This window comes from Lytechinus pictus, chromosome 3 (genome assembly GCF_037042905.1).
Source record: "Lytechinus pictus isolate F3 Inbred chromosome 3, Lp3.0, whole genome shotgun sequence".
NCBI classification, from domain to species: domain Eukaryota; kingdom Metazoa; phylum Echinodermata; class Echinoidea; order Temnopleuroida; family Toxopneustidae; genus Lytechinus; species Lytechinus pictus.
This window is the reverse complement of record NC_087247.1, coordinates 13,384,854-13,412,102: the sequence shown is the minus strand read 5'-3', so window position 1 is coordinate 13,412,102 and position 27,249 is coordinate 13,384,854. Positions and strand designations below refer to the sequence as shown.

Below are 27,249 nucleotides of genomic sequence, written 5' to 3'. Positions count from 1 at the left end.
TCCACTGGCATGATGTGAAATGGTAGTTTGTATTTTAATCAGGCTCATTACACCTTGTCTACATGACTTTAAAAACATCAAACTTACGATAAACTGGATCTCTTGTTCTTAACTTTTGTACTCACTTTCAAAAGTTTACCTCACATTAGCTTATTTAGTTCGCAATAACCACATGCGAATATTATTTTCAGGGTTGAAATGTTCCAACCTGTTTATCGCCACATACAGTATATTTCGTATATATTTTAAGTAAATGTTAAGTTTATCGATTCATTATAATCCCTCCTTCTCCTTCACTTCCTTTTCTTCTCTAACATTCCTTTTTAATTTGAATTAATTTATCTCACTATTAAATGTTGCCTTATACTAAGTTTCATTACTATTTATGTGAAATTTTACCATGCGAAAATACTTATGCAATCCAATGCACAATTTAGCTGTCAAACTACGACACATGGAGATTTGTACACTCATTGTTTATGTTTTTTAGTCATTTATCTATCTAAGTTTCTCCAGCTTTCATAAAATAATGAGAGTCAGACCTAAATTTCAAAGTGAGCTTTGGAGACAAGATTTGCTTGCAGTATGTTCTTGCTACAACTTACAGTTAATTATAGTTATAATAGTTGTTAATATAGCATTTAACATGCAGCAAGCACTATACAACAATGCAGCATAATTATCTTGGTATCTACAGCTTAGGATGCAATTATCAGACCACATACTGTATCTGTCTATACACAGCTGGACCCATACTGCGTCAGTGGTAATTAAGTAACTCCCAAGATGTTCTGTAATCTGATTGGTCCAAATTGGATCACATGATATTCAGCGAATTGCACTATTGCATCCAAAATGCACTATCCTGCACTCCGACGTCATACCAAATGCACTATCCTGCACTCTGACGTCATACCAAATGCACTATCCTGCATTCTGACGTCAGAATGCAGGATAGTGCGAGTTCTGGAATTATCTAGAATTTAGATCAAATATAGCATTCGGGGCAACTCAGTAACACGGGTGGGTGGGGGGTTGTATAACACAACCAATATACACATTCTTGTGCATAGAGGACCTAAACCTCTGTGCTCGACTCGCCAAATGGATATACCGCACTCAGTCCTACGGACCACGATGCAGTATATCCATTGGCTCTTCTCGCACATCGTTCATTATTTGGCCCTGCATGCACGCGCTTACGTGCATTATTTGTATATAGTTTAATCCAATAGCCTTCATGAGTTATTACTCATTATCAAACAAAACAGAGTCTTCACATGAGAACTTCAACTTCTCCATGCTGGTGGAAGACAACATATGGAGGCCCTGAAAATGTTTGACATTTTCCTCTACCTCCATACATCCAAACATGTTTTCTTTTGGCATTAACCCTTCCTTCAGAAAGTAGGACTTTAATGCCAGAAGGCATCCTACCATCTATGAGACTTTCCTTCCTTTCCCTCTATATCATAATAATAATCTGTTCTTGCATAACACATATCACGCTATCATAACATCTCTATGCACTGTAAAGGACTATGGGGGGCATTACCCATAAGCTTTCATAAGCCAGGAAGCCTTTTACAGTGCACAAGCACTTCATAGAATTTCTTTCAAGGATATCCACAAGATCTTGTGAAGACTCTCTGAGCCATCCCCGGTGACTGATCTGGTCAATACCTAATACTTGCTTCAGGATCCTGATGTGGATTGCTCCTTCTCACCCTGTTCAGCTTGCTGACCTTGTTGGGAGTGCAGGACTTGGGTACCAAGTAGCTTACCGAATAGACCGAGTACGGCAGAGTGTTTCTCGAGGGTGGTCCCAGACTATTAAAAAAGATTGAGGATAGAAGTGGAATGATATTAACAATCATCAGTTTTTATATCACATAAATTACAATTTAAGTCTCCTTGCGCTTTTGAAATACAAATGGGTAGAATGATAATGAAAGAAACTAATCATATAATTATATCATCTATCAATATCATGATAAAAATCCAAGACTGGGAACTATCTACAATGCATCATAAATCAGGAACATTTGTATGATTAGATATTGAATGCATTATCTGAATTCATATTAAATGGCAATTCCATAAAATAATCAACTCTCTTGTAAGTCTGATCCCCTTTCTTCTCAATTCTTATTTCAATTAAAAAACTGCTAAAGTAGAGCAGTCAACCTCGTGTAACCCCCCCCAAAAGGAATCTTAATGCCCCAAAAAGGGAATTTCCAACGAAAAAAAAAAATTCTCAACACGACCATTCAAACAAGACCTGCCAACCTCTGGGAACAAGAAACTGGATTCAGCGAGCCTTTAAAACTGTATTTTGAAATATTGACCCGTAAATGATCTTTGACCTTTGATCTAGTTACCGGTACCTGAAATTACATTCATACAATTACCTAAACTTGTGTATATTTTATGAAAATAGAAACATTTAGAGACAATTTTTTTCAATAGGATAAAAAAATTGAAAAAGAAAATCAAATTTCATGAAGAAAAAAGTAATACCATAATTTTTATTGCAAAACGGTAATAATTATGGCCAAAACAATGGTTGGCAGCTCTGCTAAAGCCCTGATAACTTGAGAACACTATAATTCTTTTACGAATGAACTAAAAAACACAGACAAAGAAATGTCCCAAATATGGTGGATTATGTGCATATATCTTAAAGGAGAATGAAACCTTTAGAACAAAATAGCTTGTGTGAAAACAGAAAATCAAAGAAACAGATCAGCAAAAGTTTGAAAAAATTGGACGAACAATGAGAAAGTTATGAGCATTTGAATATTGCAATCACTAATGCTATAGAGATCCTCATATTGGCAATGCGACAAAGATGTGTGATGTCACCTGTGAACAACTCCCCCCATTACTTTAGTATATATTTCACTTATATTGCCTCTTTTATCACATTTATCAGTAGATCATGTGTTCCTTCTATAGGAGGGCATGTAATACAGATTTTTAAACAATACATCATGGATAAAGAGTTTGTATCACCATAAGAAAAAGCAAAAAGAGACATTTGGGGGGTATTTTATAGTCCATCAAAGGGAAAGTTGTTCACATGTGACATCACACATCCTTGTCGCATTGCCAATGGGAGGATCTCCATAGCATTAGTGATTGCAATATTCAAATGCTCATAACTTTCGCATTGTTTGTCCGATTTTTCTCAAAAACTTTCATTGATCTGTTTCTTTGATTTTTCTGTTTCGACAAAAGCCTACTTATTCCAAAGGTTTCATTCCCCTTTAAGCATTTGCCCTATGTTGCTTCTAATCCTGGAATGCTATTAAATGTGTAATCCAAAAAAATGTTCACCTTAGTCAATAAAATGAAAAGTTCTTCAATTCAGTTTAGAACAAAAAGTTGCAGATCGCCCTCAACATTTCAGATGTAATGAATATTTAGTACAGTGTACAAACTGCGGAGCAGTCGTCATGGTCTGGTGTTAAGACTCATCTTTCAACCAGAGGGAAGTGGGTTTAAATCCCAGCCATGTCATGTTTTCCTTGAGCAAGAATCTTATTGAAACACATCATGTTTCACTCAACCCAGGTGAGGTGAATAGGTACTCGGTAGGATTAATTCATTGAATGCACTGAGTGCTGGAAGGCAGCTTGAGCCAAAGCCAGGGTAATAATAATAATAGTGCGCCTTGGAATAGATTATTTCTAGCTAGATGGCACTACATAAATGCCTATTATTATCATTAATATTATTAGTGGTTATTACATTACAAAATTTTGTGAATGTTCATGGATTTCTAGTTGGGATGAATAGAAAGCAATTGCATTGGATGATCTACAAAGCAAAGTACTCACCGGTATGAGGGCTTCCTCTGTGAGACATTCTTCAATCATTTGTTTCATTGCTCTCATGAAGGCCATAGTATAGACTGCAGTGTCCTTCGTCATATAGAATGTGATCGGTAAGCCTTCCCATGGGCTGAACTCATCTCCGCCACTCTCTTGTGAAACCTGCTCGTCATCAATCACCAGCTTCACAAGGGAGGCAACGTTGACACCACCATTTTCTACAACAATCTCTTTCTTCTCTATTGAAATACAACCAGAAAGCAAAAGTTGCTGTATATTTTTCAAAATGATATAATATCAATACAATGGTCAGCAAGAAATTTACCCACATTGTGCTGCACTCAACCCAGGTGAGATGAATGGGTACCTGGTAGAAGAATTCTGTGACTGCTTGAGCGCATAGGTAGCCGAGCTAAAGCCGAGGTAATAATAATAATAGCAGGGCCCGCTGGGAGACCAGTTTTGGAACTGTAGTGGCTACCTAGAGTAAATATACTGCTGCTGCTGTTGTTGTCATTATTACGTTATTATTATCATATCATTATTGTTATAGTATTGTTATTATTATTATAAAATTTATGTTTTTAGTTTAAGGTTTGTCACAGATTTACCATTTGGGAACTGTCATTACCCATTGGACACCATGGGTGCCCATGAATTTTCAAAGAAGACCCTAACAGGTTATCTTGCTTCAATCTCACAGCGCAACTTCATGTCATGTTGCCCTCAATCCTCAATAATATCCCAAATAATCTATTTTCATGATAGGTTGCAATATATACCATTTCCAAATGCCATATGTGCATAGGCTGTCGAAAAGTATGTCTGCTTTTTTTTATTTTGGTGATTTTGATACCCTTTTTCACTGTATGCGCATATGTTGCCTGATCGTGAAAATCAACCCTTTTTTATGTGCTTTCTGGATGAGCATGATGTTCACTTTGTAATGATATTGCTTCCCCCCCCTCGATTTACAAATTGAAAATAGAATTATATACGAGCAAAGCAGGGTGCCGTTTTTATAAAGACTTGTTGTTATAACAAATGGCCAATTTCAATAACAAATTTACTATCAACCAATCAGATTTAAAGGATTTCAGTAGCTTTTTATCTGTTATCATAAATTATTTTGTTATTATAACAAGTTTTACAAGATGGGGCCTTGGGCCCCACTTCATATAAAGTTTCTATTATACCAACTCTTGAAATAATGTCATCTTTAATTGGAAAAGCCAATCAAGAAGCAGAATTTCACTGTTGTCATGATAGTTGACATTCCAGCAAAATTTGCTATCATATCAACTTTTTTTATGAAATGGAGCCAGATGTTATCATGACTTGTTGAAGCAACATACCTCTCTGGGTTAGTTTATCAACATAGAGAGTGTTTCCAGCAAACGCTATTACAGCCATAGGATGGATGACGGAGCAGTCACGAACAAAGGTTGCATCAGATCGTACCTGTCATTACAATTGAGATACATAGGATTGTTGAATGGCATCTCATCTTGACCAAAACAAAACACAATGGTACAAAAGAAATAGTTAGAGCAGGATGCTTCTCACTATTAGCATAGAGTATATCTAAACAAATAGCTAAAGTTCCCTATGCTTTAAGGCGACCGCACACCTTACGACTGGTCTGTGACCCGATTTTGGAACAAATCACATTTTGTTCATTTTTTGAAGATGTAAATGGAACATATCATTTTATTTGAGGTTAAAATTAATTGAAATAATAATATTATAACCATTTTGAAAGATTGCAAGCCCTTATTTTGGAGTAAAGTCCAAATTAGTTTCAAATCGTAGCCAATCGTACGACTGCTATGACGTCATTACGACTAGATATCAAATTCGCTTTTATTCTAAGAAGGATGATAGCATAGTCACAAATTTGATCATAGGTATTCGTACGATGATTTAGAACATTATACAGTAAGATATTCCAAGTCTTAATATTAGCATCAAATACTACTACATTTTATTCTAAAATCGGGTCGCAGACCAGTCGTAAGGTGTGCGGTCGCCTTTACTGACAGACCAATGTTTTCTGCTACATCTGTAATAGCAATATACAGGTCTTTCTTAAAAAATAATTCGGTTATCTTAGAATAAAATAGGGGCAGGATGTCGGAAGACAAAAAGTATAAACAATTCTAAAGTATATATCTAATCTAGAAGTTTGAATCTCAACCAAGTGTCCAATAAGAACATCTGTTCAGAATAAGGAAAGAAAAAAGAATTCCTGTCATTAGGAAGTAGCACAATCATACCATAATATACTGGTGTTTTGGAGACAAACCTTTGAGAAGTATGTCAGCCATTTGCTCCTGAAATCTTTCTTTGCACAGTTGACGGATCTCCGATGGAGCAGAACATTGTTGGAATCTCTGGAAAAGTCAAGGAAAAAAAAATCATGTCATAAGAGCTGTGTTGTATGTAACAATGATCGAATGTCATATTGGTATAACGTTAATTAGCAATGCAATGAGCCTACTTTTAAAACCCAAATGGAAAGTTGTTAAAAAGGAAGTAAAAAATCCAGAAGCAATTGAATGACTATTTGAACAAAATAAGATGATAAATTATGAAAAATATCAGTCACGAAGGTGACAAAAGTGTAATCAATATACCACCTTTTGTCTGTAATGACTGAAATGCCATCTCTTTCAAAACTTTAACTCAAGCAGGAGTATAAATATATCATATATGTTCCAATATTTTTGGATGTCATGAAATAAGGACTAATATAAATTTAGCTCTTACTTTTGCAACAATATTGGTTAAGATACACACATTCCTTCAAATCGAATACACCTTGGCATCATCCTGGATATTCACCAAGATGTTATACTACAGTTAATAAAGGCCGGTATATAACCATAAATAGCAGTAGTATTGGCTTGAAATACTTACAAGTCTTTGAAGATTAATTTGTTGGTTCTTAGCTTCCCCTTCTCATGCTTGCCAAGTCTTGCTTTGAGGAGGTTAGGATAGAAAGCACTACAGATCACAGCCTAAAAATCAAATAATAATGAAATTGACAACAAATAGAGAACATCTATATCTTTGGTACAAAAATATAAGCTAAAGCTAACTAAAATCCTTATAGTGACCACTTAAATGAAAAATCTCTGGCACCCCCAGATCTGTTACTTAGTGATCATTGAAGCAAAACTGAAAATGATTCAATGATCATGATAAGCTTCAGTGATCATGATTCATTTCATTTTTTTTAGAGAGATGAGATGATATGCTTTCGTTTGATACAAATTTCCGAAAAGATGCATCAATGCAGCTAATGATTTATAATAAATCAAACATGACTGATCACAATTTGCACCTCTTGAAAAACAAAAGATATACTCTTCTCTTTCATTGAAATACTATCGATTTATTTCATTATTGCCAGTTTGCCATTTTTTTCCTGGCATAGTTCATTTCTCTTATCAGTGTTGGCCTGTGGGGGGGTCATAGTCTAGTAGTTAAAGGACAAGTCCACCCCAACAAAAAGTTGATTTGAAAAAAAGGAGAAAAATCCAACAAGCAAACCACTGAAAATTTCATCAAAATCGGATGTAAAATAAGAAAGTTATGACATTTTAAAGTTTTGCTTAATTTTACAAAAACAGTTATATGCACATCCTGGTCGGTATGCAAATTGGCAGACTGATGACGTCACCCACTCACTATTTCTTTTGTATTTTATTATATGAAATATTCTAATTTTCTCCTCCTTGTCAAGTGAAACAAAGTTTTATTTCTCCCTGAACATGTGGAATTACCATTATTTTAACACTTAATGGTTAAGTTAAGTTGGTCCTTATTGTAAAATCTTTAAAAATTGAAATATTGTATTATTCAAACAATAAAAAACAAAAGAAATAGTGAGTGATGGACATCATCGACTCTCTCATTGCATATCGCTGAGTTGTGCATTTAATTGTTTTGTGGAATATAAGCGAAACTTAAAAACGTCATAACGTTCTTAATTTACATCCGATTTCGATGAAATTTTCTCTATCGATTCAATCAACAATTTTCTGGGGTGGACTTGACCTTTAAGACTCTCGTCATTCCCTCTGGACGTGGGTTCGATTCCCTGCCATGGCATTTTTCCCCTTCAGCGAGAAATTTACCCACATCGTGCTGCACTCAACCCAGGTGAGGTAAATGCTCCATTGCCCAATCAAGGTAGCTGTGCTAAAGCCAGGGTAATAATAACATTATCATGTTAAGCAGGGCCTACTAGGAGAACAGTTTTCGGAATGGGAGGGGCTACCCTGGGTAAAATATGATATCATTATTAGTGTTATAACTGTAGAGTGGACGAATAGATTCCTGAAGACACTGACCACACTGCACGGAATTGGCCAGTGGTAATTGGAAAATTTAAAATAAAAAGTGACTATGAATCACACCTTGATAAGCTCTGGATCATCGCTATTCTCATTGCATCGAGCTGAAGAATCAAAGCACTCATCAGACATCATCACCATCCCGGAATCTTCTAGATTGCTGGCAAACTGCCTACGTAATCCTAGGAACACAAGTTTATTAACATATTAATAATGATGCTTTATGATTGTAAAATATAACTATTTATATATATACATGTATTATACAGATATTACCTACCTAGAGTTTGAATATAACATTTCCTCTCCCCGACGGAGTTATATTTTTCCCAAGGGATTATATTTTACCCGAAGCGCACAGCGCTGAGGGAAAATATTCTCCCGAGGGAAAAATATAGCTTCGGAGGGGAGTTGAAATGTTATTAATTAAAACGATAGACCAGGCAATATCTGTTATATTATATAGTCTATGTGGATTCGCCATCAGAGATTGCATTTATCATCTAGCTCTCTGATTTACCCGAAATTCTTGCTGCAGCTCTGATCCATTTACGTCATAATAGAAAAAATTTGGAAAATACATCAAGCGCGTTCTTCATGCAATCGACGCGTTAACACCAGCGCGTACATCAAACTACCTGATTACGCAACTTGTAAGCAGCGAGTGACGTCACCTTAGTGAATATAACGCCGCAATTGACAATACAACGCAGTTACATTCACTGAGGTGACGTCAAAACCTACAATATAACAAATGCGATCCTCGAAGCTATGGTCACGTGATGGCGTATTGACCTATCACTGATTCAAATCTACATAGCCTATGAAATATATATATATATATAACGATATTACATTCCGCATGTTGGACACAGATGAGACAAAGGAGACAAAGAAGTTATGCATTGCAGTTCCAACAAAGTTTACTCCAAGTTTTCAACACAAATCTCATGTCTTCGTCAGGGATACAAAGCTCACAGTGACAAGATACATAATATAACGATATTACGTTATATATATATATATGTCCCAATTTATGACCTATTTACGACTAAGTTATACCCTGATTCGTATCAAACCTATTTCGTATGATAATGACAAGACATTGTTATCATCGATGCTTTTTGTGAACATATATATTTCAATTAATGTACTGCATTACAATTTGAAGTCGTATCTGGTCACTTGCCTGTATATAATTTGTTTTTATAATGTAACCTTTCGAATTTCACAGACTTGGACATCTTATTTTACGAGATAACGGTGTATTGTTCAATGACCCATAATCCACTTCGACCGTATACCTTTTCCGTTTCACTTGAATGAACTTAAGTCACGCCAATTATATCACATCAGAAACCAAACACACGACACTGCACACATCAGCCCGAAAAACCCCAAAGACCCAGGTAAAATTTCCCCCCATTAAGATACATATATATGTATATATATATTTGTATGTGTGGATACGTATGTATGTGTGGATACGTATGTATGTATGTATATGTATACATGTGTGCATATATTATATACGACGTTGTTGTTGATATGTTGTTATATCAGTTATTATATTTGTACATGTATATGCCTATATGTCCATATGTTGCTCCCTCTATACTATTGATATGTTTCGTTTGTTTTTGTTAACATAGAACCCATGAAGAAGGCCTAAGGCCGAAAGCTCGGATTAAATTGTGGTCTATCAGCAACGTCCAATCGTCTTGTCATTTTTTTCGCTTAAGTATTTGGTGCAAGACACAGTAGTCATATTAAGGGGTAGATGCCTGGTTACATTTATAATCAAAATACCTTTCCCTACGTCATCCACTTCAACTCACCCAACCACTCGATTGCCAATGTTCCAAACATGGCAATAGAATACACAGTAAATACCGCTCAATTATCCTTCATCAAATCTTTTGGAATTTGCAATCTCCGTACCAATGCCGCCTAAAGGAATTGATGCCGAGTGTTAGTGTTGGTTACTAATTGAACATGACGACCTTCCTCTTTGCATACTACCATAGCTCATTTAACCACCCCACAACTTACACGAGACTCGCAACTAACACTGATAGCTCTACTTTCACTTGTAACTATTTGATGACTTTTCAGTTTCTGAGTTTCTTACACGAGACTCGCAACTAACACTGATAGCTCTACTTTCACTCGTACTATTTGATGACTTTTCAGTTTCTGGTAGACGCTTCTTATTGCATTAACACTCGCTCATAAAATTTGACCTGACAGAATTGGAAAGGTAACTTATGTTGAATAATATGGTTATGTGTCTGGATTTCTTACAAATTAAATTGCATTGACACAATGTTTTTTTATAAGAAATCTGTTTTTTATTAGTCTTATACTATTTATTACAAATTTGCTTTAAAAGATAGCATCTTTGTTATAGGTTCTAATCTCGATAAATCAAAAGCCATCGTCAATACTGTCAGAAAAGCAGCGCCTATATTCTCGCTCTGCTGTGCAGGCAAGAAAGAAAGTGATCCTTTCTAAGACAGGAGCATGGTTTCATTGGCCCGTATTCTGATTTCAGCTTTAAATCAAACTCTGGTCTAAAGTTGACAGTTAACTATGGATAGCCAATGTGACACAAATATTTAACAGTACAATTTTAATTTTCTCAACTCATCTGTTAATCAGATCATTCATTAATGTCTGGGAATGATGTTTGAATTAGTTTTCACCATACTAGCATGGTGAAAGAGCACAGTGAACATGAGAAACATGCAATGTTAACAGAATTAGGAGCCATGGTGTAGTGGTTCTGACTCTCGCCTTGTAAACAGAGGGTCGTGTGTTCGAATCCACACTTTGCCGCTCTCGACCCAGATGCTAAATGGGTACCCGGTAGGATGTGAAAGTCAATGTAGCTTGTCTAATACTTTGTGCGCCTCACCGACGACTGACTGATTGAATCCGATGACCGGGGTAATAATATATCTGTAAAGTGCTTAGACACATCGTTCCGGTGTATTAAGTGCTATTAAAGCGGAAAATTATTATTATTATCATGACATTTTTGGCTTTCCATAATTTTAACACAAAGATAGACCATGGCCAAAGTTAAACCGTACTTCAGCATACGTGCCATTGAGTTGAATAATACTGCATACCTCTGATAAATTGAAGAGTTGGAAGATAAAGTTGATGGGACTGAACATAGCTTGAAGCACTCTGACCACCAGACTTCTTCTGCTCCTCCCAGCCTTGGTAGATGGCTACTCTCATCAGATGATCACTCTCACTGTCTCCACTAAACTCTTGCATTTTCTATAAAAAAGAAATATATATCATACAAAAATAACAAAATACAGCTAATCTCATAAGATAACTCTCACTTTCTCCACAAAACTCTTGCATTTTCTATCAATTAATGGATGTATGTTCACCCCTAAATGAAAATGGTAGAATTTTTTAATGGAAGGTTTGGGGCAAAATTTGTTGGTCAGATCATTCCTATACTTTATTAATAAATTTTTATGAAAAATAAAAATAAATCCATTGTGCCATTTGAGCAAATATCAAATGCAAAGTTTTATTTTTTTTCATAAATTCACAAGAGTTAATTTCCGAATTAATTTTGTTATTTTTGTAATACTTTATATTTTTGTTATTGTTGTGGTGAATGTTCAAGCACTCTGGGGCTCGTAACACAAAGCTTAGCAATTAATTTTTTCTCTGATTGATTGCATTAACTATAATGTACAATTAATCGTGAAAATCGAGCGTAAAATTAATCACTAACCTTTGTGTTACGGAACCCTGGTTGTTTTTTAAATCATGAGACCTTAGCAATCCTATCTTACTATTGGTTGTTTTCCTCAAAACCTTTTTATTCAGAAGTAACATTTATTTGAGATTGGGTAAACATACCTTTTGTCTTGTGTAAAAGCTAGCCCTTAAAAGGGAGAAATATGAAACAGACTGTGCCAATCAAGATTTCTTCTTCTTGCCACATCAATTTCAATGCATTCATAAAATAATTCAATAATCTTGAACTTAGAATTATGAATACTTCAACAACAATTCATGTCATTAATCAAGGCTATTATATGGGAGTATACAAGGAGAGGGTTATTAAAAATGCAACCAAGCATTATTTATTAAAGAACTGGGCTATGACTTCAATTCTCACTTTGTGAACCTGATATTATCAACTGAACAATACACAATAGCTAATATTTGCCAGAAACGTTAATTTCACTAAATAAAACATTGTAGATTACATTTCGTAGGTACAACTAAACTCCATTCCATTCAAGCTCTTTCCTTACAACAGAAACAATTATTCCTTACCTCCATAATCAGCTTTCTATTATCCAGGTTTTCTCTGAAAGGGTCTCTTATGCACAAGCTGGCTGCTATTGTTAATATGGGATCCACGCATCTGGATTGAGGGAATAGATAAACAGAACTAATATAAGCCATTTGAAATACATACAGAGCTGCCAACGTAATTGGACCCCAAATCCTACTATTTTCTGAGAAAAATCCTAATTTCAACACAAAATTCTAATTTTGCCACACACAAATTGCCACGAGCAAAATTTCAGCAAAAAATTTAGCACACCAGTGATAAAAATAACCCCTTACTTTACAGTTGACGTAAACGTGCGTTACTTGTATAAGCTTCTTGTTCAAGTGTCCTTGCTATTACTGTTAACTTTTTTATTTTGTTATCAGGGACTTGACTTTTACAATTTCAGTTAGATGGTCGGCTGATGAAAATGACAGATAGTGCTCTACTAAAATATGGAGGTAATAAAAGGGGAGGGGGCGTTACCTGAAAATGGCAGCATAGATGACAGCTTTGGCAATCCTAGGATCAGACCCAAAGCGAGAGATCTTCCTTCCGAGAGCTGTCAGTTCCTCCTTCTCATCCAGGATGGTCAGGTCTTGAAGGAGATCTATGGCACTAGACACTGGACAGAGAGAAAGAAACATGGTATTCACTAATGGACACTGGATCAATCCAAATGGGGAGATCTTCCTTCAAATAGCTAACAGTCCCTCCCTCTCATCTAAGATGGCCAAGTCTTGCAGTATACCAAAAGCACTCGACACCGGACAACATGGTATTCACTAATGGACATTGGATGACGCCCAAAAGAGGAGACCAAGTCTTGCAGAACATCTATGGCACAAGTCAAACATATAGAACCGTGGCATTCAGAAATCACACATAGCTCAATGCTTGAATTACACATCAAGTTATGGACAAGGCAAAATCATTATGTAAGGTTAAATGTTACTAGATGTTTTCAATTCCAGTACATCTGAGCCTCAAAGTCATTTCATATTCCACGGTCATTTCAAGAGATGACTTTGACCTGATATTTGAAGCAATCAAATATGCGATGGATATAACATATATCAAAATTATGAGTTTAACTAATCAAGAAAATAGTTCCACTTGACAGGGATAATCATATCTGCTTTGGCACTTGTCTCTGTATATTAAATTTCAGTTGAACTTGTTTGGTCAGTGAAGCATTAATAGGTCTTTCTATGAAAAGAATATGACTGAAATAACAAACATTTATTATTTTTTTTTATCCCTTCCTAATAATACACAGGAGGCTGCTCCATAGAGCGGTGTGTCCACTTATCCATGATTTATAAATGTGATCTTTGTCAATCAAAATTCTTGGTGTTAAAACAAAAAATTGATTGCAAAGGTTATCACTTGTCAAGAAATCAAGTCCCACTTTGTTGAAACACCGGGAAATTTTGTGGGCATCAAATTGAGCACAAGAACATTTTCCAGTCCTTTGGAAAAATTAATGCATAACTGAAACAGCCATCTGATGGGTGTTTCATAAAGCTGTTTGTAAGTTATGAATTACTTGACTCGTGACTGGTGACCCTTTCTTGTGCTAAATGACATTCCTACGTAGATGACTTAGTACCTAAGAACAAGTTCCAGTCATGTGTAAAATTTATGCGTAACTTTACGAACAGCTTTAGAAAACACCCACCCTGGATTGAGCGGTTTTACCTGCTTGTGACGGGGGTGGTTCTATGGCTTGCGCAAGGAACTTCTCTGCTGAAACACCATCATCATGAACCTTGGCTTGGACTACTATCTGCTCTAATGGTATCCGAAGAATTTCAGCTGTCTGAAATTGACCTGAAATATAATACAGCATGGGAATCAGATATTGAATTCTATCGGAACATAAGGTGAATGTATGTCATATTTTTGTAATCAATGAATTACACAAAATTATATTGTTTACTGATAATAGTTTCACTTATCATTCCTTTCAACAAGTTCTGTCTTTACAAACTGATTTCAAATTCTTGCATTATTAACCTTGTCTTCAAATTAAAGTTACTATTATCACAACTGGCTGGCATATAAATAATTCATGCATTATTGATGATAGTAAAATGAATGTGAACACTAGATGGATTCTCGGATGCACACAGTTGAACTTCAAGCCTCTGCCACTGTCGGCTTAGAAATACATAATACACATCCACCATCTAAAATCACCAAATATGACCTTTCACCTCTAGACCATAAAATCTAATCAAATAACTGTCAGTCTCAAAATTTGCATACATAAACCAAGTTATAAGTTGGTACGTTCAACAGCTCTTTCGTTATCCTGAGAACAGGATATTTTCTGATATGCATCTGCAACTTATGACCCCAAATCTATATAGATAATCGTTCCTCCAATATACATCCATGAATAAAGTATGAAGTTGATCCTTTGAACTACTTATACATGTAGTGAGAACAAAATATTCCAATGTATATAAAATGACCCCTCTGAGCTTTGAACATTGACCCTCATATCACCAAATCTATTCAGATCATTTCTTTCTGATACTTCTGACAAGTTCATCCCTCAAATGGTTCTTTAGTTATCGCAAGATCGATAACAGGAAGGACAGATGGATGACTTTCAAATACACTGCTTCTTGCAACGACGTATGGCGGGTGAAGAAGGCCTAAAATTATTTTTAGGAAAAGAATTAGATGCATGCCATTTCCTATTCCCAACTTACTCATCTTTTTGTAGACATCTTCATCAAATAGATGGAAGCATTCACCAGGTTGTCGGCGTCCTGCTCTCCCTTTCCTCTGCTTAATGTTGGCCTTTGAAGTCCAGTGAAGGTCTAGACAAGAGACCTATAATTAAAGTATATCAGAGAAAAACTTGCTAAATCATGAAGAAGGTAACTAGTTAACTATTGAAAAATTAAATATGACTAACCCTGATAAAGCCAAAAGAGCCATATTATTGGACTGATCTCACATGGGAAAGAGCTAATCTCACATAGTAAATTCTTCCTGACCATCCCCCCCATGAGAACTTAGTAGTCATCGCATGTTCTTGACGGAAATGAGCAAGCACGTTCATCACAACGCAATCTACAAAACTTAACAGTCCAATTGTACACTTAAAAATGGACCAAAAGGCTGATTAACCAAAATTATCTAATATAGTCAAAAACTTATACTATTACCCATTAAATTACCACCACATCAGTTGCAATGCTTTGCTAATAGAGAGTTGGTCACACAATACAATATCGTAAAAATGTTATTAATGGGCAATTCCACAAAATAATTGACCATGCTGTAAGTTCGACCCCCTTTTTCTTCATTGGTTTATACTTCCATGAACTGCTCGTTCATTAATAATCTGAGAGTACTATAGCTTTTCAAATGAACAACAAAACAGAAACAAATAATTTGAGGAAGGTTCTATCTGAAGGGATTTGGACATTTGGGTATTTTTTAAAAATGCCCTTATACTAATAGTTGGAAATATAACTTGGATTAAACTTACCCCCAAGTCTGAATCAAAACGTTCTTCTTTGTGATTTCCAGTATTCACAACATACACTACATCCCCGATCGTGATTGATGTTTCAGCCACGTTTGTTGCCAGGACAACCTTCCTAACACCTACTGGTGGTCTGAAAAAAAAATGGATTTTGAAATTATTTTCTTTGATGAAGTACAGCATTAAACATTTCAAGGATTCTTTCACATAATCAAACTTTCTACCACATGACAATTACAGGTAATAATTTTAGCTGTTGTTGGTCTGTATATAACTTTGTCATCTTTGCATTTTCTTTCTATTTTCAAAGAATTTTTGACTAAATAAATGTTATTGAATTCAAATCATTACATATGACATTTAATACATTTTGGCAAGTTACATTTAATGGGGCTTAACGCATGAATAACAAATTTATGTAATGAAATGGCACTAAAATATAAAATGCTTGAAGTCTTCTGGCCACTTTTGATTTAATCAAAATAACCATAACTCACATAGAAAAGCTGTACTTGGTATTTCTGCAAAATATTCAAAATTCAAGCAAGTTCCTGGAGTTTATAGATGTCTTAATTCTTTACACCTACCCACTCTTTTCCAGGTATAAGTTCAGTGCACATATGTTGCAAAACAATGTAAGATGTAAAATTAATGGGGGTATCCAAAACATGATAAAAAGTCGTCTCAGGACAATAATGAAAATATAGTGATGATTTTCAGTCAAATTACAAGCATTTCAGCAAATAATATCTGGCTGCTTCCTGAAATTTGATCACAACAAAAATAATACAAATGAGATGTAATTATCTTGCATTTGAAGTTAATTTATACTAATTACTAAGTACACTTAAATGCACAAATAGGCCTATTATGCATTCAGCTATAACTGTGCGAAAGGGTTGTGAACGATAATGACCCTGCAGGACACTGTGGAGGTACTAAAATTAGGCTGAAATCTAAACGTATTTATCTCGTCATATCCAACCATAAGTCTGTTGTGTGTAAACTTACATATCAAACATGGCTTGCTGATTGTCGACTGTCACATGAGAGTGCACTGGATAGATCTCATGCTTGCTGTCCTGCAATAATAACAAAAGCATTTAATTTGCTAATTTATTGTATATTTCACACATTTAAAATGTATTTCTGATCCTGTTTTAAAAACTACAATTCCTTGTATTAAAGTTTTTCATGTTGATTGATAACTCAATATCACAGTGAAAATCTCACCATGTGCCAATAAAGTAGTTTTTGCTCTTTAGCAGTTTAGTTACGGCTTAAGGTCAAATCTTCAACTCAGTGAAGTAATAATAAAACATCAACACCACCACAACCAGCATCACCACCACCAACACCAGCATCGCCACCACCAACACCACCACCACCAACACCAGCATCGCCACCACCAACACCGCCACCACCAACACCAGCATCGCCACCACCAACACCGCCACCACCAACACCAGCATCGCCACCACTAACACCAGCATCGCCACCACCAACACTACTATTACTATTTAGGTCCCTTCCTCCTACCGCCAATGCTAATTTACATCAATAGCACAATCCATCCAGGCAATCAGGCATAAACTACTATCAGGCAAACAATAAATAAAATATCAATATATGCATGTGTTCATCATTTCTTAGGCTTTCTTGCTTTTCAATCATCTGAATGATTCTGGCCCCGACTTACAAAGAGTTGTGAATGATCCGATCAATCACAATTATGGAAAGCCAACACTGTCAACATATAAAATTTATGCTTATTCAAAACTTTTTCTAGATATGATGTATTTTTATGTATTTATTGTGTTCTTGGCAATTTAATATGCTCCCATTTGTTTACCAAGGACATCGTGAAAATTTCTGGGAGGAAGAATTATGACATTGATGAATTTCTATATAATTGAGGTTGATCGCAACTCTTTATAAGATGGGGCTATAGCGTCTCACCTGGCCCCATGCCTCCCGTAATTTGTCATAAACACTCCTGATGTCTTGCCAACCAGGAAGGAAGCAAAGTATAGCACCCTGGTATCAAAAGAAAGAATAAGTTCATGACAGTAACATCCTCCAGGAAAGACATTGCTATGGCAACTGAATGCAACAATAACAATATATCAGTTCAGACACATAAGAAAGAATATGGCTGGTTTGTGAGACATTAACATTACTACCAGTTGCATTGTTATGGCAACAGAAGGCAAATTACAACTGTGATATATTAGTATAAATATATTAAATAGGAAATTGAAAAAATTTAATCAGCTATTAAAAATTCGATTGGATGAAGTAGCAAGACTATTTCAAAGTTCAAGCAAAATATTATCTTTAAAAAAAAATATGAATATAGTCTTTCATATAATGAAGGAACATTAAGCATCAGGTAATCACTTTTGAAATAAAAAGAATATTGTGGTAAAGATGGTAATAATCAAGGATGGAAACTCAAGTTGTTATTGATTTTTGGAGATACATTTGATTCCAACTCATTCTGCTACATGCCCCAGAAGAGACTGACAATTGCCCTAGAATCCTTGAATAGTAATCCCTTACAGCAGCTTTAAAGCTATCCCTGGATGAAAACATTCTGTGTATCAGTGCGAGGTGCCATGGTGAAGTCATTTGAAATTTCACTTATATACATTAAAAGTGAATGTGCACCGTGCAAGTAAAAACTGCCTCTTGGTTTACAGCATAAGAGACCCAACAGGAGGCCGCATCGCGCGGATGAATGGCAGTGCGGCCTCTCTAAATACAGCTGGGTTTGTTCCTATTACAGAGAGATATTGAAATTTGAGAGATATTGAGATTTTGAGAAAATTTTCTCAAATTCCCCAACCAAACTAACAACTCACCAGTGGCTTTTTCTTGTCTATGGCTTTGACGACCTCTACCACAAGGTCAACGTTAGTTGGTGGCGCTTTCCGATTCTTCTTCCTCTTCTTGGACTGTTCCTTGGCGGTGGATCCCTCCTCAAAGAGCGGGCTCTTGTGTTTGTTGGGATTGATACCCAGGTCTGCTAAAGCTTCAGGAAGGAAGTATTCTTTGACAGGATACATGAATCCTGGAACATTGATCATGGGGCAGCTAAAGAATAGGATGGACATTGAAAGACATTTGTCACATCACATCCTCCGATAAAAACACACCTAAAAAGGCTAGAATGACATTGACACGGACTGAATGAATGAGATGAATGTTAATGTGGAGCGTTGTGGCCCAGTGGATTAGTCTGCGGACTTTGAAACAGAGGGTCGTGGGTTCGAATCCCAGCCATGGCGTAATTTCCTTCAGCAAGAAACTGATCCACACTGTGCTGCACTCAACCCAGGTGAGGTAAATGGGTACCGGTAGGAAGTAATTCCTTAAAAAGCTGTGTGCGCTATGAACGCCTAGCTTAGCCGGGTAATATAGGAGCGCCTTGAGCACCTAACAAGGTGGATATGTGCGCAATATAAATACCCTATATTATTAATCACTGCAAACTTTTTCTTTTGTGTCCACATGTAAAAATGAATATCACATATATAGCCAGAACTTGGCAAGTTACACAGCCTTCATATTAGCAGCTATCAGGTGGGTGTTTCACAAGGCTATTCGTAAATTACAAGTGACTTTATGAACGACTAGTGACTGCTTCTTAGATATTGCATCATCATAGATAAAATCTGGTGTGTATCATTAACCACAAGAAAGGATCACGAGTCATTCGTAAAGTTGCTTGTAAGTTACAAACTCCTTCATGAAACACCCACCTGGGGGGTGTTTCACAAAGATTTTGATATGACTTAGTTTCAAGGCACGACCGCATTGGTCAGATCATGCCAAGAGGACGCGCACTACTGTGTATAAATCGATAAGATTGTGAATTGTGTAACATATACGCGTCAGCATTTAAGTGCGACTCGAAATCATACTTAAATCTGTATGATACACCCCATGGTCTTTTTGGCTACATAGCTCATTGAGGTTAGGGGATTGGGGAAAGTGTGACATGGTTTCTGGAATGTGCACTAAGGGATCAAGTAAACAAAATCATAAACAATAATTAAATGGGAAGGATCATTTGGGAGTGGAAAGTGTGCTGTTTCATATTCCAAACGAGAAAATATAAAAGGGAGGGTGATTGTAACATTACCAGTTCCCTCAATTGCCCACTACTTAGGTTTGTAAAATTTAGTACAACTTCAAAATGCCCCAACTTTCGCGATTTTACATCCAACTATTATGACATTATGACATTATTATGCTTCTGTAATTTTTTTTCAATTTCTTTCAACAATGGACTTAAAGTACACCTACTGTGTAGTTGCCCTGTTACAATGGAAAAGCAGAAAACAAATTATCAAGAATGTTTACTAACACAAGACTGCTCAATATGAACAAGTACTAATTCACTTATTATTACTAAATTAAGTTTGATAAGTGGAAATCATAATAATAATAATAATAATATAGGTATATTTGCCCAAGGAAGCCACTTCAGTTCTGAAAACTGTTCTCCCAGCAGGCCCTGCTATTACCCCGGCTTTAGCTGGGCTGCCTAGGCGCTCAAGCATTCAAGGAATTTCTTCCTACCGGGTACCCATTCACCTCACCTGGGTGGAGTGCAGCACAATGTGGATAAATTTCTTGCTGACGGAAATTACGCCATGGCTGGGATTCGAACCCATGACCCTCTGTTTCAAAGTCAGAAGACTAATCCACTGGGCCATAACACTCCACATAACTCCACATAATCCTAACTGGTTTCAACTGTTCACAACATGAGCCAAAACCGTACAAGAATTACAATAGAAGCTCCTGACAAAGTATTCAAGCCAATCTACTCACTTGTTGAAATATTTTGAGAACAATCCAGGGTTGATGGAAGCACTCATGAGGATTAGCTTGACATTCTTGTTCCTTTCAAGAGCGTTCTTTAACAGAACAAGAAGGAAGTCTGTGTTGACATCCCGCTCATGAACCTCATCCACAATCACATGACTGATACCTACAAGAACAATTTAACTCTTTGACCTTGGATGGATTTTGCGATTTGACATGAAAAACTATTTTCATTGGGAGCCCGACCAAAATGAAATCACTGCGTGCTTGTAATTTTTTTTTATATAAAAAAATTCCAAAGCATGGAATGGACTGAAAATCTAAGGATATAAATATTTATCTGCAGTTTTCTGATATCCAATCACTAAATTTGTGAGATAAGCGCCAAAGAAGCCCTTAAAAAAACATATCCAAGAGAGGGTGCTAGATACACCACAATACCAAATTTGAATTTGAATGGTTTAAAAAAAAAATGTAATGGCCACTACTCTTATATTGATTATAAGTGTATTATAATAATTATATCATAATGATTGGAATGATAGTGGAGTACAATTTATATTACTGACCCTCAGTGGCGTACCTAGGATTTTCCAGGATTTTCGTCAGGGGGGGCAAAAAGGTCTTTCTAGCTCGTCAGGGGGGGCAGGGATACATGCATGGGTGGTGGCTCGTCAGGGGGGGCAGACTGCCCCTCTGCCCCCCCCCCCCCCGTAGGTACGCTAGTGCTGACCCTTCACCAAAGCTTTGATTGAACTCAGCACATTTCAGTATTCAGCTCCATTGTTTTAAATGCAAGTCACCCGTTTATATGAACAAAATCAAAATCTATTATCACTTGTATTCTCTCACCTGTCAAATCTGGGTTTTGTTGCAATTTTTTTAGTAGGATACCAGTGGTACAGACCAACATACACCCATGATTCTCAGGCATTCTTCGATGGAGTCTGATCTGGTAGCCGATTGTTTTGCCCATTTGTTCACCTCTTTCTAATGCGATCCTCTCCGCCGTCGATATTGCACTTATTCTCCTTGGCTAGAAAAATGGCACAAACAAGTTCTATAAGGCTTACCATTTTAAAGAATCTCTATCTAAAATTTTGTACTCTTTCTATGCAACAATACATCATGACTTTGAGATGAGGAAGGTTGATAAAATAACAAGGATCCACACCACTTTCTTCTAAAACATAATATAAATAACTTTTTTCAGGCATTAGAATAATAACACACACTTGTTACATTTGAAAAAATCCAAACACCCTCAGCTATTCCCCTGGTGTGTAAGAACTATCCGATAGCTACCCCATGTGTGTAATTCTTACTAACGCCCTCAATAATGTGCATAGTTTGTGTACTATAAACCCTTCATGTACATACTTGAGTTATGACTATATTGCACTGTGATCCCCTATCCTGTTGAATCCAATCATCTAAGATGAACTGAGGCATCTGGGTAGTCTTCCCACAGCCCGTTTCTCCACACAGAACCACTACTTGGTTGGCATTTATCAGAGATAATATCTCCTCTCTGTAAAAGGAAGAAAAAAATTGTGGATTTAAATATTTCTGAGCTACATGTACATTTAAAACTCACAAGCTTTTTTTTATTCATAACTGGAATAACTGTTGAATAGTGACTGAAATAATAGATAATGAAGAATTTTATTGGTCAAGAGCAGATTTTTCATATAATCTTTGACATTTCAATATATCATGCCCTTTTTGTTACAAGGGTGCTTGAAGAACTGATCTAAATTTTCATACACTGGAGTTATATATGATGCATGATTGGTTTTCAGCTGCAAATTACAACGTCAGCCATTTACCCTAAATAGAGTGGGCTATTTCGACACCTAAGAAGACTGTGGGGGAGGGGGGGCTGATTCAGCCCCCCCCCCCTTATGATGTCAGCCGTTGATCGTGTGATCACAACAAAAATTGGCACACGCATTTCCCATGGTATAATCTACAAAACTCTAAGATAAATAAAAATATGCGAAAAATCTCATTGCTAATTTATTATTTAACTAAATGATGCCCCTAAAATACTTATGTATTTCTTTGTTTTTTACTTTTTGTTTTTTATTGTTTTTTCAACGGGAATTGTCAAGGACTTTATTTTGACCATAAATAAGATGGAATTAATTTATTTTAATCAGTAAAATGAAAATTAATGATACATTTATGAATATTGGCTAAAAACACTACTTGCATTGGATTTGTACACAAATTCATGTTTTTGAGCAATTTTGGGTCTGCATGCACTTACAAAATGTTGCGTAATTTCAGAACCGCATACCCGGGGGTCCCAATTTGATCTCAAAAGTTATGCAAGACTTAAAAGTAAAAGCCCCCCAAAGTGTTCTTAGGATTAAAGTTGTTGTGATGATACATTCTTGAAGGGTACTTCGAGACTTCTGATAAAGTATTGAAAAGTGCTACATATGCAAGTATTCTTCCTCCCTCTCCCTCTTCTTCTCCTTCTCTTACTCCTCCTTCATATTTTTGCTTCACACACATTAAAACATCAAAATCCAGACACAATAAAAATGGTAAATCACCTCATATTTATGATGGGCAGGGTCTGCACTTTCTTTTGTATTTCAGCAACATCGGGATTGTTTCTTTGGTTGATAAGCCTCTGCAGTAAAACACCATTCCTAACATCCCTCTTGGATCTTGAAAGATGCTGGTAAGGTCTGTCAGAGATGATGTCCATTACCCTCTCCGGCATCTCCTCCTCCGACATGAGCATTGAGTAGAATGAATGATCTTCCTGGGCTTGCCTGTCATCCTCAGACTTCTTCTTATCTTGGTCCTGAGGGGGAAAAAAAGGAGAAATTGTGAGACTCCTCACATTTGGTCTGATTTATTGTCATCATCACCACAATGATAATTCATGCTTTGTCTCTGATATATTTTGATAGTTACTATAATTTGTCAATTTACAACTAAAGAACTACAATATACAGACGTCTTAAACAAAGTTTGGAGATCAGTGTCAGTGTTGCGCTTTGAAACACCTGTATAAAGTGCCTGATAAATATTATCATTATTATTAAAGAAATAGTACCAATGTTGTACCTTATGCTTATTAAACAAAAAAATAACTGAAGCTATTTTAAACAGATGTATGTGAAAGATCTAATCACAATCCTAAAATAATTCAATGTAACAATTATGAATAATCATAGGAAACTGCAATGACCGTAAAATCCTTTAATGTTCAACTGATGCAATCTTGAATTGAATCAATGAAAACCTGAAGACTGCATCATCGCAAACGGTGGTATAAAGGTCCTTGGTTTTTTTCACAAGTCTTATCAGGGGCCTGCAACACAAAGCTTAGCAAACATCATAGAATAGCTTTACAACTGAATGACTACAATGTACAATCAATCGAGAAAATCAAGTGTGTTATCAATCGCTATCCTTTGTGAAACAGGACCGTTATATACACACACACCGTGGATTAATAAACATAGAACAAGGAAACAGTCACAACAGTGAAACCTACTCAATACCAACCAAAGCTATCATGTATTATTCCAATGACATAGTGACATACCGTTGGCTGGTTTGTAGTCGGCTACATTGGTATGACTGTAGCAAAAATCTTGGTAACATTTACCTGTAGAGTTTTCAAGAAGGTGGAGAGTTCCTTGTTGATGTTCTCATCCGTCTCAATTATATCTGGTTGATTTTGTTTCCTCAGGAAGCTACGGATATCTTCTTTCTTATAAACCACCCTGTCTGGAAGTAAAGGGTTGTTGTTGTCATCCATCAGGCCAAGCTCCTGTCAAAAAGAAAGGAAGAAGGATGGGTATTTGACTTAAGAGCACTGCAATTAATGGCAGCCATAACTGGAAGCTTCCACAGAAGATCAAATGAACTTTCAATGGGTAATGATATGAACTTGGTGCACAGGAATGTAAGTTTGTAAGATACCTCTCATTATGCATACCTAAGCTGTGTCCAGTTAGAAATGATAAAAGACAGCATCCAGTCTGCTGTTGACAGCACCAATCAAGAGACCATGGATAAGATACCACAAAATGCACACAACAGGGTAAAAATTCATCAAGATTTGTTATACAAATGCACATTTTCTATACAAATATTAGATCACTCGATCAGCCAAATCAGATTGAAGGATTTCAGTAGCTTTTAACTGTTAATGCAAATTTGTTATTACAAGTTTATGAAATAGGCCCCAGGACTTGAACAAATCAAGGGCATAAAAAGCCATAGCTGCCACTTACCTTTTGATTGGCCCCAATGCCCCTTTACTGGCCTTGGAGATTTAAATACTGAGAGTCCAATATCCTTCACATTATAGATTCATTACAAAATTTAAGCAAGACTTTATTAATGTATTGGATGGGTAGGCCTATACATGTGTATGTCTGACATACCTTTAATCTAGCACAAGCCTGTGCTGCTGCTACAAGTTCTGCATCCTTTTTCTTTCGACCGAATCCTTCAAGTTCCATGACCTGAGGCCAGCTAAGAGCCAAGATGCTTTTCTTCAGGACCGAACCACCCTTCTTGGCAGCTCCGGGTACATCCTGCGTGCTGTATGTGAGGACATCTTGGATAGAACTGCACTTCGCTTTGCTGAGGATCACATTGTTCAGGATTCCTTTGGGATTGGGGAATGTCTTCAGCAAAAGCTGATGTTCTTCACTGATTCCTGCATTGCCTGTTAAGAAAAACAAATGAGAGAAATTATAGCCTTCATTAAGTAACCAGTTCTGTTTCTGGAAAACTTTAAATAACTTTGCAGCCTATCCAAGGAGCTCCAGGAAGGGGCTGCCTGAAACACACTAGTTTTGTACATACCAAGGATGGCTCAGCTGTTAGACTCACTTCCTGTGACCTGTCAAAATACATGTACTAGTATTTTCCTTTAGGACAGATTTAGAATTGTCTTAATTCATATTTATGTAGCTTGTTGTAAGAACTTCTCTTTTTATTTTTTAATGGATTGTAAGTTGGTAAAAGTAGGTCACTTTTCATCATCTATGATTGGGTATTTTGGTATCATCATGTCAGAAAGATCAAACGAACAAAAACAAGTATCCTAATTAAGGTCATATCTATATCAATTGGTGAAAATATCATTTAATCTCTTCTCAATGATTTTAACCCAATGGAGACAAGGCCTGCATTATGCAGGTGGGAGTCTATGATAAACATGTGTGATAAGAAACTCAATCACTCTCTTTAATGTGTTGAGAATATTTTACTTTTTGATTTAACATTAACAACACTAAGCTTCATCACGTAACAATAATGGCAATGGGCACTGCCAATAGTGCAGTCTTGCACCTGTAATGAACTACCGGTAGTAATTTAAAGAATTATTCATAATCGTAAAATAAATCATTACCGATTAAAAAAATACCTGTTTTTGATCTACCTGGCTCAACAAAAAAAAAAAAATGCTAACTTAAAATGTCCATACAGCAAAGGATCTCTCCACTTTGTGGGCTGCACAGTTGCTCATCATTTGAAATGAATCAATTGACTAACTAAAATGTTCACATTTATTCTTCTCCTGGATATAATGTGACCGTGAGAAGTATGGTGGCCTGTTCTTTATTTCTCCATTTTGCTTTTCAAATCATTCCCTGAACAATTACTGCAATAGGGGGTGGATGCTCTGGTGGATCCAGGGGGGCTGCACCCAAACACCTTTTTTTGTTGTTGCAGTAGCAGATATCTGCCGCCCTCTATATGCATCTTGTAGCTAAGCTTCTAACAAGGAGAATAAGATGGCCACGTAAACAACGGCCAGTTTTTTCATGTCTACTCATAATGTTTTTCTTGGTTTTTTAATGAATAGACTATTTGTCTAAAAATGAAATCAATACTGTATAAATGTCGGAAATTAAGTTCTAACCCATTTACATGATTAGGGCTAGATCTTTAACAGGGAAAGTAGAAATCTGGGGGGGGGTGGGTGGAGAAAATTTCAATTTTGACCTCAATATGCGCACAGGATAGGGGTACAATCCCTGGCTCCGTGAAGGGTAGATATCTAAGCACACAGTAGTGAAAACCTAATTTTTACTCTCTAACGTTAATGTTATAGGAGCCTCCTGCCTGGTTAGCTCCATGTTTGTCGACGAGAAGCAAAATGGACATTTAAATATCACCAATTGGTGAATACTTGGGGAAAAGTCGCACATACAGTCCGACCCCCGGGGGGGGGGGGGGGGGGGGGGGCACTCAGTATATAATGCATAGTGGTTATGTGCCGCGGAGGGGACCCCCATTTTTACACTCAAATTTCCGTTCCAAGGCATAGCATTTTTGTCTTATTGAGCAAAAGAACAAAGAAAGCCGCTCCAAAGCATAGCATTTTCTTCTTATCGAGAAAAA

General features: G+C 36.4%; 1 protein-coding gene across 1 annotated transcript; it reads right to left on the bottom strand.

Annotated features, from left to right (window-relative positions):
• Nucleotides 1-308: 308 nt before the first annotated feature.
• LOC129257792 (ATP-dependent RNA helicase DHX30-like) lies at nucleotides 309-26,984 on the bottom strand. The gene is made up of 22 exons (XM_064097949.1): nucleotides 26,939-26,984; nucleotides 25,278-25,564; nucleotides 24,494-24,658; nucleotides 23,424-23,680; nucleotides 22,240-22,390; nucleotides 21,712-21,895; nucleotides 20,866-21,025; nucleotides 18,888-19,119; nucleotides 17,983-18,060; nucleotides 17,035-17,105; nucleotides 16,027-16,156; nucleotides 15,239-15,362; nucleotides 14,217-14,348; nucleotides 13,002-13,140; nucleotides 12,515-12,605; nucleotides 11,332-11,488; nucleotides 8,261-8,379; nucleotides 6,756-6,856; nucleotides 6,142-6,229; nucleotides 5,192-5,297; nucleotides 3,843-4,075; nucleotides 309-1,830 (listed from the first exon to the last, which is right to left on the bottom strand). Exons 1-22 carry the CDS (start codon nucleotides 26,982-26,984, stop codon nucleotides 1,696-1,698), a joined length of 3,186 nt encoding a protein of 1,061 aa, XP_063954019.1. The 3' UTR covers nucleotides 309-1,695.
• Nucleotides 26,985-27,249: the final 265 nt, after the last annotated feature.

What these genes read in the sequence shown, in the direction of transcription:
- LOC129257792 (XM_064097949.1), bottom strand. Translation starts at nt 26,984, where the DNA reads ATGGAGCTAACCAGGCAGGAGGCTCCTATAACATTAACGTTAGAGA. An exon ending in ACCACCCCCGTCACAAGCAG is followed by an intron (nt 13,141 to 14,216) that starts GTAAAACCGCTC and finishes CTCTCTGTCCAG; the next exon opens with TGTCTAGTGCCATAGATCTC. An exon ending in GGCTGACATACTTCTCAAAG is followed by an intron (nt 5,298 to 6,141) that starts GTTTGTCTCCAA and finishes TTGTAATGACAG; the next exon opens with GTACGATCTGATGCAACCTT.